The sequence below is a fragment of the Pezoporus occidentalis genome, unplaced genomic scaffold (assembly GCF_034315485.1).
Source record: "Pezoporus occidentalis ecotype Australia unplaced genomic scaffold, CSIRO_AGI_Poc_V1 ctg89, whole genome shotgun sequence".
Taxonomy (NCBI): Eukaryota; Metazoa; Chordata; class Aves; order Psittaciformes; family Psittacidae; genus Pezoporus; species Pezoporus occidentalis.
The window spans coordinates 1,125,627-1,143,370 of NW_026916253.1; the positions used below are offsets into that span (position 1 = coordinate 1,125,627).

Sequence of the window (17,744 nt, forward strand, 5' to 3'; positions counted from 1 at the left end):
CTGCCGGCGCTCTCCCGGCCCGCCGGCGCAGCGGGATCCGGGCCCAGGCTGCGGCGCGGCCCAGAATGCGAGTGTGAGATGCTTCCCCCGGCAGCGGCGACCCGGGCCCAGGCGGCGGTGGACCCCGCGTGGATGCGGCTCTGTAGCCGGCGCTTCGCCCTCCACAAACATTTCTATAGGACTCATTCGCCCTGCTGAGGAGATTGGCCCGGCCCGGCCGCCTGCTGCCTCTAGCCTTCTCCTCCGCGCTGCGAAGCGGCTCCCTCGGAGACTGCGGGCCCGGCCCGGCTTGTGGGGCATGGAAGCCCCCGGCGGCGCGTCTCCGCTTAGCCCCGCGCTGGTGGGCCGCCTCCGCCAGAAGCATGAACAGGTAAAGGCCAAGGCCGCCGGGCCGGACCGCAGCGGGAGGAGGGGTAGAGGCTGCGGCCCGAGACGGGCAGGGGGGGCGGGGGGAGCTAAAGCGGCTCTCCGGGTTTGGGGGGGGGGGGGGGGGGGAAGGGAGGGGGGGCGGTGGCGGCCCCTGGGCGGCAATCGCCGGGGCCTGTGTACGGCGGACCGGCACGTGACGGCGCTGACGTCAGGGCTGGCTGCTGAGGCGGGTCGTGGCCGGGCGAGAGGACCCGGGAAAGCAGCTCCGGTAACGCAAGGAGCTGGGCTGGTGACCCCCTGCCAGCCCGCCCAGAGACCGCCTTCTTGGGGAGAAGGGGCGCTGGGAGGCCCCTGACGCAGCCCGTTAGCTGTTGGCAGCTGTGGCGGTGACGAAGTGCCGTTTAAAGCGATGCACGCCAGAGGGGTGACTTGGGGCTGGCGGCAGCGGGGCCTGCGCTGTGCCCGCTGCCTCGGTGCTCGCCCTGAAACGCCGTGGGGAGCGTTGCAGTCGGCACTCTGCCACACGTGTGTTTTCACCCTCCTTCCCCCTATCCATGTTTTCTCCAGCCACAGGGCTGGTCACCTACTGTTGTAAAATGCGGGCTTGCCAGTAAGGCCCTGTGCAGGGCCCGGCCAGTGCCGTTGAACTGGGTCATCTCCTGCCTGACTTGAGGTAAACAAAAAAATCATGCCTTGTTTTAAAAAACATTGATTATATTTGAAACAGGTTGGAAAGAGACAAGCAGAAATGACACCTGGGAGTTTGGAGGCTGGTTCCACGTATGGCTGTAGTTCGAAACTTGGGATACATTTCCTGCAGGTTACGCTTGTGATCTGAGGCGAGTGGGCCCTGCTAATATAACAAGTGGGATCTTGGGCTTGTAGGTTCCAGCCTTGCAGCGAGGACTGTGTGGGTGCAGGAGGAGCTCACGGGGACATTCAGTGCGTCAGTGGCACAAGTATATCTGCACAGGCACCATGCTTTTCCATTTTTCTGCTCATTTTTCTCACATGGTTAAAATTTCTTAGAGCTGCTTCTAAGATGCACGTTAGGGCTCGTTGGTTATAACCAAGGACTTCAGTGTGTATTGCTTTGTCACATGCAGGTTTAGTTAGGGTAAGGAAACTGGGTAACACATACATGATGTAAAATGTGCCTTGCCAGGAATAGAGTGTGTAGGACTGTGTTTACTTTTGAACAGCTCACTGTCATTATGAAGTGATGTACATAACCAGCTGTCCCCTTAATATGGATGAACAGTAAGAGGATCTGGTGGAATACTCAATGTTGCCTGTTCTGCAGAGATAGTAAACTGTTATTCCAGTAATTGGTGATAGTAACTCATCTGCTTGGGCTCCTGCAGTTAACTTTCAGGGTGGTAGAATTTGGTGACGAATATTTTCTCTGGTACATTAGTGTCAGTCAGGCCTAATGTGTCGATTGTAACCACACAGGATTATTCCCAGTTCATGGTAAGGCCCCTTGGTAAACAAGTTTAAGACTCTCTTCTTAAACAGATCTGCTCCAGTAGAAAAGAGGCCCAGGAGACCATTAGTTAAGCCTCTGTTAGGCTGATATACCAGAATTATATTTTATCATTGGGAAACTTTACATAATATCTGCAAATTTGCTAAAAAAAAATGGAACGCTTCAGCTTCAATATGAAATTATACTAAAGAACTGTGTATCTTTGTTACAAGGGAGTGTCATGATAAAGATATAGTAGACTTTCCCTGTATGCAATGAATATATATAATTGGATTACAGCAGTATTTTCAGTTAGGAAAATATTGCATTTTAAGATGGAGGAGGTCTTTTAATTTCAGCTGCCTCTTTTCAAAGACTTATTTTTCTCACAGAATGGCTGAAGTTGAATGCTTATGTTTTGGTCTTAGCACAAAGATGAGGGAGAATCAGTTATGCTGTACTTTGGTAGACCAGTAATGGTAGTATGAGCATCATAACATAGGTTATTTAGGCAGAACTGTATCTCTATATAACAGCATTTAAACAGGCATATGTATTTTCATTAATTACTGTTACGCTGTCCCAGTGATGCTTGATTAAGAATAAGAATTTATTCCATTAATCTGAAGGCAGCCTTGACTGTAACAGTGAAATACAGCATTACCTATCTGCAGAATTAATATTTGAATCATGGTTGATTATTTTAACATCCAGGCCACTGTACAACCCTGGTTCTGCTATGAGTTTGAGCTTTTGAGTGCTAAAGAGCTGCTCTGGAAAGCACGTGAGCTGAAGCTTCCTTCCTGTTTGAGAGTATTAAAAGAGCAGGATGTTCATGAGTTTCTATCTTTAATCTGATTGAGACTGCAACTTCCAGGTTTAGGACCCCTGGTGAAAAGTAATTTTAATTCTTGTTTAGGACTGCTTGCTGGTTGGACGGATTTCATGTTGTTAATCTGTAGCAATGGCAAGACCAAACTGTTAGAAGCCATTTTCAGTGCTCCCACAAAAGGCACTTTGTATAAAAACATGACTTAGAATGTGTATCTTGGGGATAAATTATAGAAGAATATCTAGTAATTTTCATGATAAAGATCATCACTGGAAGCACAGTGCCTGTGTGAAGTTTTCAATATTCCTGTAAGAAGAATATAATGTATGCATCATGGATTACTTGCAAAAGCAATATATGCTAGCTGGAAATACTGTTTTAAATCTATTGCAAGTTAGTACAGGAATTATAAAATGAATATTTAAATAGGTGCCTTCTCATGCTGTAGAGTGTGCGTTTAAACATAATATTTGATATACATCTATGTCTGCAATCAGATGGGTTGGGATTACTAACTGATGGGAAGTTGACAAGTCAGATCTGTATGATTTGGTATGACTTGTGCAGACAGTGAATTTACAGTGGGTTGATAAATTCTATAGTTTCTGAGAAATGCAAGGAAGGTACGTGTAATGGGAGACGTTACAGAACCAACTAGACCCAAGAGACGTTTGTAGAGTGCAAACATGGGCATGGAGAATGTAAAGGATTCCAGCATTTGTTGGCAATATGATTTTTTTTTTTAAATTATTATTTTTTAATTGCACTGACAAACACATTTGTTTATTTTCTTTTTAGGAAAGACTTTCCTTAAGCTTGTGTCACTCATCATGACAACAAAGCACAATTAGATTTAGTGCTGCTATTGCAGTAACTCATTAACCACTGTATGTTATGTTATATTTTTCTGAATTTTAATGGTTGATCTGGACGATCATTAATTTCAAAATTGTTTTCAAGATTTTGGGTACTTGCAGTTTTTTAATGGTCAAACAACTTACAGGTGGGTTATGGAGAAACAAGTCACAGAACCCTAATCTTACGTTCTTTTAAATTATTGTGTGCTTACATGAATTACTTCTGGAGGTAGTTGCTTCTGTTCAAGGCTTTTTCAAGTAGCATGTGTGCTGTGAAATCAGCAGCTTGGCAGTTTTAAAACTGTTCCTTCAGTCTGAAAAAGATCAGTGAGACTGAGTAGGGTCTTGTAGACTTCATGCTGCTGCAGGAGTCCCTGGAAATCTGTAAGTGCTTGCCTGCAGACTTGGCAGGTGAGGTTCAATGAGCTTTCTAGTGCTGCGTCTCCCAGGGTGTTGCACTTTTTCCAGCCTCCACCCAAGCTAACAGGCTCTAGAGAAAGCCTGGGTATGAGACAGCAGTGCAGTCAGACTTCAGTTTTCACAGTAGCTGCTTGAGAAAAGTTAACAGAGTGTCTGAAGCTTGGTTTGACATGTCTTTTTTGAAAATGCCTGTCTGAAGCTTCATTTCCCATATTCCTTTTTCAAAGGTACCTGAACAGTTACATCTTCAGAAACTTGCGGTGACATCCACTCCAGCCCATCCAGTGCTTTTTTTGTAATAGTAGGTTCCAGTAATATTTTCTCACACACTGCTTTCAAGTAAATAGGCTAATTCAGTCATTATTTAGAAGCTTTCAATGTAATACTGTTTTGACAGTGTTAATTGATCATCACGTCTACTTTTTATAGTCAGTTTTTGTCTATGTTCTTATTACCATGAATTAAATACCCACTGGTTTATATAGTGTCAAGAATTGTGAAATTAATTATCAGATCTTAAATATATTTTTTTTTAATGGTAATTAAAGTCACAAATTCACAAAAGAGTTTATAAAGAGTTTTGCCTTTATTCTGGAGCGGGCAAGTGTATGTGTTCTGCCTCACTGGTAACTAAACTGCTAGCTTGGAGCTTGCTATCTTGAGGCCCTCAGAGCAGCAATTGAACTGGGACTTTGTTTTCACCAGGCTGCACTGTGCAGTTGCTGGTTTTATGGTTTCTCTTGTCTGTTTGCATAGGCTGCCACTTCACTGTCACAAAAAGAGTGAACCCCTCAACCACTTTTGTACCAACGCTTGTGATCAGCTTGCTGAGGGTAAGAGGCATCCAGTAATGCACACAAAATGGTAATTTCAGATGTGAGCATAAATGTGGCGGGGAGATACAGGGCTAGCAGTGAGTGAAACTGGGCTGGCCCTTTGAGCCGTGGCCGCACTTGTACCAAGTTAGAGCAGTTGTGAGCAGCCTCAGTCCCTTGTTCAGAAATTCCATTAATGACCACTTGAGTTGTCCAGGAAGGAGATTACTTCAGTTTGGTGAACAACTTCTTATTTTTTTTTCTGCCCACTTGTCTTCACCTTTTAGCAATTTTAGGGTGGCACATTTGTGACGGTGCTCAGTGACCTGCATCGGGATCCAGCTTAAACCCAAACTTTGTTGTGAACTTTTTTTTTTTCCTTTTTTTCCTACTGGATTGTTGTTCAGCCAGCATGGTTCTCTAATCTGGTTGATTGTGCAACGTCACAAATGTCTGCCAGCAGATTTGTCGGGGTTGGAAAGGTAAGACAGTGGAGCTGAGTAGCTGAAGACAGGAAGGGGTGAGTTTACTCAGGATTTCAGCTGAATGTTGAACCACAGCCTGAAGGCACCTGTCTGTGAGGCAGATGCCATGGTTCATGGCAATTTTAAGCTAGTTAATTTGGGTATTGCTAGCAGTGTAGTCACTGCACCATAGACTACATCAACGCTTGCAAAACCTGCTGGAGGTGTTTGTTGAGTTAGATCATGGGAGTTCAAGGTTTGTATTTGTCTACTGCTGTCTTGGTACCTGAGCTAGCTTGGGTATGGTACAGCCACAGGAATGCATTTACCTGAAGTAAATTAAAATACTAAGGTTCCTTAGCTCTGTCTCAAGAGGCAGTTACATGACATGGGTACTGACTTGCTACCAGTGAAAGGTGAGAGTTTGTGGCTCTCTTGGACTAGTTCAGTTCAGAGCTAATTAATCTTACCCTCTTAGCAGAAAACATCCTGCTGCCTTTGGGAGCTTTGCTTGGTTTGTGAATTGAAATGACTCCCAAAGGGGACTGACAAACAGCAAAATAGCCCAGAAGTGTTGGGAGCTCATGGTTGAATGTGAGCAGGGAGGGTGCTGGTTCCTGTGAGGTGACCCTGCCTGTCTGGCTGTCCCACTGTTACTGCAGGGTAACTCCCGAGTTATGTCTACGTGACCTGTAACTGTGGTCACACCATAAAATAGTCTTCAGAGGGCAGGATTCCCAGTGGCAAAGAAGAGATAAGGCATTTACTGTCTGCTTTTTATAAGTTTTAGGTTTTTCAAGTAGAATTTTTGAGCTCCCCAAAATATTTTTTGTCAGAACTTAGTTTTTATTTATTGATAAATAATAGTTACGTACTACTTTTACTGCAAAGCTGAGAGATCCACTTTTGTGTACACAATTAATATAAAAATAGTAGATCTTCACTTGTTTTCTTGTAGAGGAAGATAAAAAATGTGATTATATTTTTAAATTAGATTTGTCCCTTAGAAAGAAATGTTTGCTATGATTCAAATTTCTTTCAGTCTCTCTTTTTCTTCAGTATTCTTCCCAAACACATTTCTTCAGAAAAGTTTCCACCCAAAGGGGGATTTATGTTAATAATTTGTTGAAATGTAGTGTTTTTGAGTAATATGATCTAATAAATGAACGCTCAGAAATGCTTTCTTCCTTTTCCATTAGATCATACAGTGTGCCAACAGACTGAAGAACTTTTAATAGTTTTATTTCATTTTTTGATTGAAAATGAAGCTCTAGGAAAAACAATTGTGCAAATGTTAATTCTTTCTCCATCAGCAGTTGCTGTGTGTTTCCTAGAGGAAAAAATGGAAATTCATTTAAAATGTTTATCTTGCATATGGCTTGTTACATCCTTGTTACCAAGAGATGATTAAATGTTTGACCATCCATTAGTGTTCTTCTGTAACGTAAAGTCATTGCGAGCTGGTTATTTTGCTGGTAAACTTTCAGGGTTTGGGAGCGCGACAGAGAAATCTCATGCATGAGTTGTATGGCAGAGCAGGTTTTGATACTTGCTAACATTTACAGATGGAGCCAGCTCTGCAGTAAAAACTTGGATGTAGAAGGTTAAGCAGTTAAAACTGTGTGCAGAGTTGGAGTCATCTGAATTGGGGGTCAGTAGTGGAAATTATCTTGGATTTAGCCTTGTAAATGTGGATCTGCATCTCAGAAAAGCCGCATCCGCTTCCACTGTAGTTTTTGGAAGGTTCTGAACAACAGAACCAAGGTCAAGACTCGAATTATTTGAACAGCCCAAACGGCAGGAACAGTCTCCTGAAGGCAGATCATTGGTTTTAGACTTTATTAGGCCCTCACTTCAATTACCACCTCATTACTTGCTCTGCTTCCACAAAAAGTATTCCATACTGTCATTTTCCCTAAGTAACTGGGAATGTGATTGAAAGGGATGTTTAAAGTGAGACTAATTCAAGATTAAATAGTCACAAATTATATTATTGCTACATGTAAACAAATTACTTGCATATCTGATTTTATTCAGATTACTTTTCAAGTGGTAAATAATGCTTTATCACTTATATAGTGCTCTTACATCTTTAGAGTGCTTTTCTCACATTAATTAATCATCATTAAACACTCTGAGGTGGGTAGGTTAATACTATTATCCCCATTTTGCAGATGAAGAAATGTAGACTGAGAGGTTGTGATTTGCTCAAGGCCATCTAGAAGAAATAGAATCAGAGCTGGGGTTAGATCAGTGTCCCTGGCTTCTAATTTCAGAAGACCAGACAGATTGTAAACCACAGTTTTGAAGCAAAATACTCAACTATGCATGTAGAAACAGAGCACACCTATCTACTTGGTCTCTCAGATACCTGAGTTGCAGTTTAAACAGGAACTTTGCTTATGTGCCATAGTGCATATTTCCACATTAATAGCCACAAGTGTGGAAAAAACCTCTCATTCATTCAGGAACTCTTCCTAATCTGATGGGGTGTTTTTATTTCCATCATTTTTGTTAAAATTAATTTTCATATAAAATATCAGTGTCTAGTTCTTTAGGCTTGAACATAATGGGTTGGCTCAAATGCAGCAGATTTAGTGTTGGAACCCGAAAGTGTCTGCAGATGATACCAGTACCAGCTCTGTTGCTTACAGTGTTTCACAAACTGAAACATAAGTAAAATATGCTTACCTTATTGCTGTTCAAAGCAGGTGAGAGAGAAGAATTAGCTTCCATGTGCTAAACCAGTCCATTCTGTAGGCAGTGCCTAGCTGACAAGTAGAGACATTCAGATTCATGCATTCCATCTTGGAGAACTACCTAAATTAAACCAGATAGTCTTGGGTTAGAAAGGAAAGCAGAACTATTTCTGTGCCACCTTGGTACTCAGAAGCATCACAGACAATTCTGTTCACCTGTTAATAATAGAAACGTGCAGAAGCAGCAGGTTATAAAAACGAAGGGGAAGAAAGACATGTTTTTGTGTGTGAGAGTGTGGACCTTCTGGGAAGAGGAGGGAGTAATGTGGAATAGATTAGAGGCCTGTAGGCGTGTACAGGTAAGAATAAGGTTTGTGCTACAGCATCCTTCTTGCCTGTCATCATTTCCAAGGAAATACTGCAAGTGATGGTAATGCCTGGCTGCTGAGTTAGTCGGTGTGGCTTCTGATCCTAGCTCAGTTCCAATGCCAGTGGCTGAGTTTCTCATCCTGCAAAATCAGTGCAGCACTTTTCCAAAGTGCACTATGCTTTAATTCATGGAAGAGTTTTTGAACTCTTCAGATGGAAGATCTTGGAGAAGATGGGCTTTAAATAGGTAGATTGGAAAAAGACAAAGTATTGCACACAAAAAGAATTTCCTGCCTTCAGATGGCTAGTGAACTCTTTGGCTTAATGGTATGAGTTGTTTGAGTGTGCTTTGTAAGTCACTAGCCTGCAAACTGCGCTGGGTTCAGACTGACATAGTGGAACTGGGAAACACCTGTGAGGTGATTGTAGGATTAATCCTTCTGGTCTGCTGCGACTCTGATTGTGCAACCTGGAAACAAGGGATTCCCTGAAAGCAGGAATGGATGCTTCCTTCAAATAGCTCAGCCTAGTAGTAACAAAAGCAGAACCAATGCGTATTCTCCTGCTTTGCCAGTTTCTTTTTTAATCCGGAAAGAATTATGCTTTGGGTTATTATATATAGGTGCACAGAGGTGTGCTCTGCCAGGGTTATTGCACGGTATGCCTCTGTCCAGGCTCTCAAGAAGCACTAAATTTTAAGAAGTTACTGTTGGAAGAAAAGGAGGAAACAAGGTATTTGCCCACTGGCTTTAAGAGTATGGAATATGTTTTCCAACAGTGGATTCTGTTTTAATAACCAGACCCATGATTAGGTAATGCTAAGTTTGGTGCAAGAGTAGTTCTGATTTTCGTATGCAGATAAGCCATTGATAGGCACATGCATTCATAAGCTTCTACATTTTTATGTCTAAAAGGGGAGAATTCAGTGTTTATTGGTACTGCTTCACTGTTACGTCTTGGAAGTAATGCGTAGTGGGTGGCTCTAGGTGTCCAGACAAACAAAACTCATATATACAAGCAAATAGGTCCTTTATTTTATTTACCCTGAAAGGAATTTTCATTCTTTAATTGTAGCTCTAGATATAAATCATATGTGGAAGATAGACTAATGATTTTCCTGTGTTTGATTAAAGGCAAAGGATCAAAGATTTGTTTGTATATTTATCTGTTTGTTTCTTTGCTGTGATAAGACCAGTTGTTATCCAAACAGTGGGACTGACCTAATAAGGGGCATACGCATAATTGATTTCCATCTGTTCTTCAGTATTTATTTTTTCAATAGAGCTCAGTTCTAGAAGTGCAGCCTGAAACATTTTTAAGGTGATACATTTTAGCACTTCTGTAAAAAGTCTTCTTTTATGCTGGCCACTGAGAGGAAGAGGTTTGTTGTTGGTTCCACCCTTTAGTATCCCTTCAAGAGAGATTGTATCAAAGAAGAAGAATTAAATTAAAATTGATTTGTCTTATTGATTTCTTTTTTTTTTTTTTTTTTTTTTGGAGGATAAAGGGCTGTGGAAACAGCGTATGCCCCTGTGCTGTTTTACTGATGGGCTATTTTTTAAAAACATAAAAAGCATATATGCCCAATTTACATATTTACTAATTAAAAAAGCTTCTTGGAAACATTACGTAGACTATCTTCTCTAATCTTTAACATTGTAGCTAATGGATATAGCCTGGAAATTTTCATACAAGGTCCTCTAAATAATGTAAATGATTATGAATATGTAACTAGTTAATATGCAGCAATGAAAGGATTATCATGTAGAGGTTAATGAACATGCTGCTCTTCTGGTTTGCAGGGTTTTACTTTCTGTGCTTTTAGCTCACTTTGTGCATGGGAAGTCATGTATTGGGAATGGGAAGCTTCCTGTCTTTTCCATCTTCATCTGTAGTGGGCATTTAAACCGGAACTTTCTTAAAGGATTTCATAAACATTTTTGTGTGCTAAATTATGTTGCGTGCTTCACAATCCCTACCAAATCTGAAAGGGTGAGGGATGTTGGTAGAATAGGCTCTGACTCTCCTACTTGTCTATGGTGGGCTTCATTGTGGGTTAGCATTGTACTCAGCACTGTGTGATTTATACCTTTAATGGGAACTTTACTCTTAAAATGGGCTCAATATTAATAGTATGAATCAGGTTTCTGAGTTGATATCATGTAGAAGTCTGCATATTTACTCTTAACCTTAGCTTGCATGTTAAAGAAAATATTTGCTGGGCATTTGATTTATAGGCATTTAAAGCAAATGATAAATTTAAACTTGGCTTATGCGGGGCAAGCTACCTGGCTGAATTTCCTGATGGATTATGAAATAGCATAAACGCAAATGTAGAGCTGATCCTTTTCATGTAAGTACTTTACTCTGTTTAAAGAATTATTAGCTCACAAAGTAGTCCTTGAGTAGGAAGTGAAGGGTCTGAGCTCTGTTCTACAATAGATGCACATATGCTAAATGGAAAAAAAAAAAATTAAAATTGTTGGCGGGGGGGGGGGGGGGGGAAGAATTATCTGCTCCAGTGATTTCAGTGGTACTTGAATGTATGTTACTGTTTTCTCTTCATTAATTGCTTTCAAATGTTAGCATTATTTTGGTTCTAGGAAAAGCAAAATTTGTAAAGAAAAAATAATCTAGGAAATGCTTATAGTGAGAAGATGTCTAGACATATTTAATTGCCCCATGGCTTCATTGCATTTCATATAATTGAATGAAATTGTGTTATATTTTTAGTAACCATTATTCAGAGGTCAGAATAGGTTTTGAAAGACAAAATCTTCAGGTAATTATGGCAGACAAGGTCACAGGTTTCAGCATCTCGTTTGTTTGCTATACCTACGTAGTCTAAAAAATACAGTTAAAAAAGAAGAAAACAATTTCATTTTAGCAATGCTCTTTCTTTTGTAAATTATTTTGGATCTCTTGGGAAAGCCTGTGACATAAGGTGAGATATTCAGATTAAAATTTCCTCTTTTTGTGACACCTGGAAATAACAGGAGGGAAGTTGGCAGCCCGTATAATGGTGTCAGATACCTTTGTGTTTAAGCACCACAAAATTAATTTGTGCTTTTTCAAATCCAAATGGCCAGTGGAGATATTTGTTGATGTACTGATGAAGGAAAAAATGTTTTGGTGCTGTGGGGTTCATTTGTTTTTGGTTTTTAATGACTCAGTAGGGAGGTTACATTGATGTCTTGTTATAATGTATGTTATTTTTTAATTCTGTGAACATGTAACGCTGAAAATAGATCTGCAAATCGCACAGCCTACTACTCTTGTAGGATACTATTGTGTGTCATGTAATAGTTACGGAGCAGGTATTGTACCAAAATATGAATTGAAAAGCTGTAATTTTTTTCTGTGGTTATGGGTCTGCATTAGTGTGTGATAGAGTGTGCTGCTTAAGAACTGCCATTCCCTTGCCTTTGCACTGTCAAATAGAAATGTGCATAGAGACACCACCAAATCTGTAATGCTGCTGTTCTAGTTTCTGATGCATTGACATTGCAGCTGTGTGCTTAGCCTTGTTTTTTCATGAGTAGTTATCTGTTTTGATGACAGGTGGTCACTAGCTGCCAAGAAAAAATCCAGCACTGGTAAGTGAAAAATGTTTGATTACATGCCTAAAATACTGATGAGTAACCTAGTTATATTTTAATAAAGTATTGCTATTGATTCTGATGATAGCCAAATCCTACTAGCATGTTTTGGGGATTAGTGATAGCTCAGCATTGTTACAGTGAAAATGTTCTTGAAAATGTATATATTTTCCACTGATATCATGACTTTAAATCACAAATATACTGAGCCTTAGTATTTATACTTCTGTTTTAAATGCTGAGCTCATTCGTCTTTTTCCCCCAAGTAACCTTGTGGGTAAATGCTAAAGTTGCCTGATTGGTGCAAAGGTACTCCCAGGGTAGAATTAATGATTCTTGGTTTCTTTCTAACTATGGAGCAAGTAGGTAAATTCTCCTTCCCCCTCCTCCATGTGCTAAATCAGTGTGAAAGTCATGTATCCCTGTTGTTTCCCCAGGTAAAGTATGTGGTAAAGCTTAGTTTGTAATGCTAGAAAGAAATGGTTTGTTACATAAAAAAATTATCTCTGGGCACTTTTTTCTCTGTTGGCAATCTATGGTTAATAGAAAACATGCTTAGTAAGTAACAGTTTTCTACGGCTTGTGAGGAAAATGTACATTTAATGGTGAATGAAACCTTGTATTATGAGTTACTGGGAGATACAACAGTTGATCTTACAGATATCAAATTACAATATATCCATGCTGTGTTTACCATGATTTTACTGAGAGAACAACAGGAGCTGTCTTGATTATTGTCTGCAGGGTTATTGCAGAATCACAGCAACTGCCCCTTTAGTGGTGAGATTAAACCTTTGGTTATACACCATCAAGCATATAATATTTAAATTTATTTTAAGAGGCTTTTTCTTCATGCCTGAAAGATCTCCAAGCAAATAATTTATATTTAGTGTGTATCAAATGTTTTTACTTTAAATGCACATAGGCTGCAAGCACTGGATAAAAGGGAAAAAATCAAGGCAATCTATACACATCATATTAAATTCTGACCATTGGCTCCCAAAAATAATCTAAAACTAATATGTTCCATTTATGTTTAAAATTCAGAGACCACGTTAATTTTCAGTAAGAGAAACATTATTGAAGTGCCTCCTGGTACTGCCATGGTGAAGGCAGTAGAATATCCCCAGCACGCAGACTTTTCCAGGAGCTTTGCAATGTCCCTGCCAGATTGGTCTCATACGAAATTCTGCATGTGCATTCTTTCACTAAGAGACATTATTTTTCAGTAAAAAACTGACAAAAAGCCTTAAAATTTGAACAGACTTTTAAAAGTTTGTGAAGTTGTGACAATTATTTACTCTTACGAAAGTGGCTGAGGCTTGTGAAGTCAGAAGGGAGGCCTCTGGAAGGAGGAGTTACTAATGTGTTTGCTTTTATGCAAACTCTGGCCATGGCCTGATGACCTTGGGGAATTTGGGCATAGCATGTGGAAAGGAAATCCTAACTTACTGTTTGTTACCTTTATGTAGAAAAGCAGTTTTATACAGCATCTGATTTCATAAAAATTATTTAAAATTTAGTACCCTTATTTAGATCTTGATTGTGTACGAGCTGAGTGCTCTTGTTTCAACTAAGTTGCTCATATAAGACCTTCTAAGTAGTCAGTGACAGAAGAATATTAAATAGAACTGAGTTAATAACAACAGGGTTTAAAAATGCTCAGCTTTAATCTATTTCCATTCAGTTGCTTTATTTTTAATTTTTTTAGTTCACTTTCTGAAGTATCTTTCTGAAGCCATGAATCCAGTAATGGGCCTGGTACAGGATTAAGCATCTAGACACGCGTTTCCCCTTCTGGGACATGTTCACAGCTGGAGTCCCAGTATTCATCCCCCCTCTTCATGTTCTTCATTGTGTATGGGAATTGAGCTTGTGTGGCCATCAGCTATAGGTAAAGAGGGATGTTGGCCTCCTTCCTTAAGTAATACTGTCTCAGGCCAATTAATTAAAAGGATTGATTTTAATTTTCTTTATCTTGCTGGTCCAGTTCAGGATGTGGCCGTGCTTTTAGAGATTCCCATGGTGGAGGCTTGATCACCAAAGGGTAGTAGAAAAAAAGAAATATACTGAAAAAAGAAGTCTACTTTGCTCTGTAAAGCAAAATAGCTGTTGTAGAAAGTGATTTGTCCTGTATCCTGATCACATTGTTCAGCAGCAGGCAGCAGCCAGACCTTAAAGGCAGCACCTTCTTGTCAGACTGATGAAGAAATGTTGAGTGACTTTCATCCGTGAAGCAATGGGAATATTTAATCCTGTTGCAAGTGGGGAGGGATTTTCACACCATTCTCTGCTCATGGAGGCCTCTCTTCACATTTGAGACCAAGGCTAGGCTGTTGGCTTGGGGGTCATGTTTGTTTTTTAGTGGATGGTTGGAGTGCATCAGTGTCCATTTCTCAAACACAGATTTATGCAAGGCAAAGGCTGGATTCTGTAAATATCATTAAATAATTTATTGTTATCGTTGACACCAAATTGTCATTATATTGCCCCCCCCCCCCCCCCCCCCCCCCCAACATCTCAATGAATTTTTTTAAGATTCATGAGTTTGTTCTTCCTCTTTGAAGGAAGTGAATTATATTTTCATGTTGATGTAGATAGATAAACATGCCTAAAATGTCGGGGAGAAATCTTCTGTCAAACCAAAGCAGCTATATGGAATAGGCTGGTATATCAGCTATATGGAATAGGCTTTTAATGTCCAAGTGGCATAAAAACCTAAATTCTTTTTTCCAAGACTGTTCAGCAGCTTAAAGTGTGAAGCACTCCAGGTATAAAGCAGGGTGATTACCGCAAAGTTCAACTATGGAAGCAAATGAGTCAAAACACAGGAGTATCAGATAATTTTTCATAATGAATGCTGAAGAAGATTTCATTCTGCTTATGAATCTAGGAAAATCAATGATAATATTTTGAGAGTTGTGTTATCAACTCTGACATTCATTTTTTAGCACATTTACAGATTGCTTTTCTGAATCCTCAGAAAACCTGTAATTTGCATCTCAGGTCAGTGTTGTTAAATGTGCTGCTCCATGCTTTTACTGCAGAATTTACTACCATATATACATTTACTATTTTGAAGTACAAGTAAACAATATCATCAAACCTGACATTTATATGCGAGTTACTTCATGCAGGAGCTGATTTCTGACCACCTTCAGAGTTGCAGTAGTCCGTTAAAAGACTTTTTCAGCTGAGTTTAAGTATTTGAGGATGTCTTTCCAAAAGAAGGCTTTTTTAGAGGGGGTCTAGTTGCTTTTGCACACAAAGGAAAATCCCTGCAGCAAATGAAATCCTGCATTTTGCAAAATCCTCTCTGAAAAGCCAGGTATCTGCTGGGGGAATAATTTAAGTTTTCCAAGCCGTTTCTCTCTTTGGTGGCAACATGTAGCATGAGCCTTATTTACATTTTGGATGGAGAGGCAGTAGAAGGGGTGTTCCTCACCTGCAAAGTCCCTTGTCAGGGACTGAAGATAAGACAGAATCCTGGTGGTCAAGCCGTCTTTCACGTGTCAACTCTTGGTAGGAACACAAAGTTCATGTGAAAATAAGAATGAATTAAAATTTTGCCCATTCATGTCAGCTCAAATCAAGGCCATGAATCTTTATTCCAAGTGCTGCTTGGAAGAATTTGCCTCTTATAAAGTATAAACTGGATTTTCAGTTATTTTTCTAAATATTGATGGTGGTATAACTGATGAACATGGAGTGAGATAAGCCAAATTCTAGTGGAAGAACTGATTCTTTGCACCAGTCAAATTCAGAAAGAGACATGCACAATCTAAAATAATCATGATGCTATTTTAGTACACATTATTCTAAAATAATATATCATGTTTGTCATCCCAAGTCTTTTATAAATAAGTTATTAATATATCAACTGTATGTGTTTAAGAGTAAAATAGTTTATGTTCCTGTATTTTTTGTTTGTTGAATTACTAGCAGAAAAATGTTAACTCTTTACTTTAGACATGAAATAGAATCAATTTGAATTTGTCAACAGGAAGAAGGTAGAGAGTGATTATGAGGCTCTTCAGGAACGACTCCGTACGCTGCCTGATAAACTATCATATGATGTCATGGTATGTACGCTGTAGAGTTCACATAAGGAAACACTGAAATGTTTAGTAACTTGGGTATCTGTAGAGGTAGCGAGGTGCTACTCAGGTGGCCACATAGTACTTGTTATGGGTCTCCTGGTAATAGTTATACCTTTGCTTTTCTTTCTCTTTTATTTGAAATCCATTGTAAATTACAGTGCTGCTAACAACTGAGAACTGAGGACATAAATGCTAACACAAAACCTGACATATTTAATATGTAAATCTGTTGTATAGAAAACTGTAATTATGACTGAATTATGGTACTTAGTCATTTCCTGAGAAGAAAGTGGCCGTAGTGTTTCTTGATTCATGGAAGTAAACCCTAGAACATTGATTTTTACATAAAAAGGTGCTGCTAATTTTTGTTTCACTGATCTTCATATTGACATAGCGATCTTTTCTGGTGCTTTGAATCTTCCCTAACAACTGCACAGCTCCCTGTGTAAACTTTACCCTGTTGGCTTGTGCTCACCAGAATTTTGACCAGATTGGCTTTTCTCTCATTTCCCTCCTCCCTTCTCAAGTCCAATTCAAGATACATCTTTGGAGAGATGGAAGTTGTACTGTAAATAACTGGATGACTGATTTCAGCCCATAGTGACTGTATGTTTTCTTCCTTGGCAGCTTGGCTTAGCATATAGCATTGAACTGTTAGCAAGACAGCGTTGGAGTACACTTACTATGTGGGAAAAGAGAGTGATTCCCTTTTTTATGCTAATGATTCAGTGCTGGATTTTATGCGTGTAGTTCATTTACTATGTGTATATGTATGGCCACATGTTGTAAAACAAAAGGTTCATGTTGTTTCGAAGCATACAAAGCTCCGTGTAGTTCATTTACTATGTGTATATGTATGGCCACATGTTGTAAAACAAAAGGATCATGTTGTTTCGAAGCATACAAAGCTCCCTGTTAAAAAATAAAAGCTAGCTAGGGCTTATTTTCAGTTAAAGCAGTAATGTCAACTTGCATCTGTTATTTTAAATGTATATAAATAGTTCCTATCCTGTTAGCTAAATATTTTCATATGTTTCCAATTATCCTTTCATCATTTTGGGGGAAGAGTGTACAAGCGAGTGGTGCAGTCTGCTGCTTGAAAACCAAGTTGGGATGGGTGCATGTGTAGAAAAAGCACGTTCAGCATAGCCTTAATGTCAGGATCCTGCCTGCTGGAGAACTGTTTCAGACCTTGGTACCCTCCTGGATACTGGAGCTAGGGAAGATCATTTTCCAAGGAAATAGATCCACTAAGCCAAATGCTCTGCTTCAGCACAAGTGTGATGAGAAAGCAAGTGGCTATCCTGAGGAAATGAAGGAGGTGGGAGAGGAGTGAAGTAGAAGGAACAGATACAAACTGGCTGAGACAGATCTCTATTTACTCTAAGAAAGAGAAAACTTGAGGTGGATGTTTTGTCACCTCCATTTTAACTTCAGTTTGATTTTGGCCTCATTTCTTTGGAGTTGAAGCCCAAAGGCAGCCAGACCAGTAGGTTTGAGGGGCTGGAGGAGAAAGCCAAGGCTCCTCCCCAGGGACTTGCCCAAGTCTCTGAAGTTTGGCCCATGGAAGGTGTCTTAATTCATGAAAACAATGTCCCAGACATTGCAATATGTGTTAAAACAGGGCTTACACTTTTTAAGAAACACCTCTTAAAGTTATAAAATGTGTTTATTTCCAATGTACTCCTGTTTGAAGTATTCTGTGTATTTGAAGAGTTACTAGAGAATGGGTGTTCTGTGGTGGAGCATTGC

General features: G+C 39.9%; 1 protein-coding gene across 2 annotated transcripts in view; it reads left to right on the forward strand.

Annotated features, from left to right (window-relative positions):
- The first annotated feature begins 236 nt into the window (after window positions 1–236).
- The window catches only part of URI1 (URI1 prefoldin like chaperone), a 43,724-nt gene continuing 26,216 nt past the window's right edge, over window positions 237–17,744 (forward strand). The window contains exons 1-3 of one of the 2 annotated variants that reach the window (XM_062604939.1): window positions 237–370; window positions 11,855–11,889; window positions 15,896–15,974. In XM_062604939.1, coding sequence (XP_062460923.1) covers window positions 299–370; window positions 11,855–11,889; window positions 15,896–15,974 — 186 coding nt within the window. In that variant the 5' untranslated portion in view covers window positions 237–298. The remainder of the gene's footprint in view (window positions 371–11,854; window positions 11,890–15,895; window positions 15,975–17,744) is intronic. The other variant, XM_062604941.1, reaches the window with a different exon arrangement.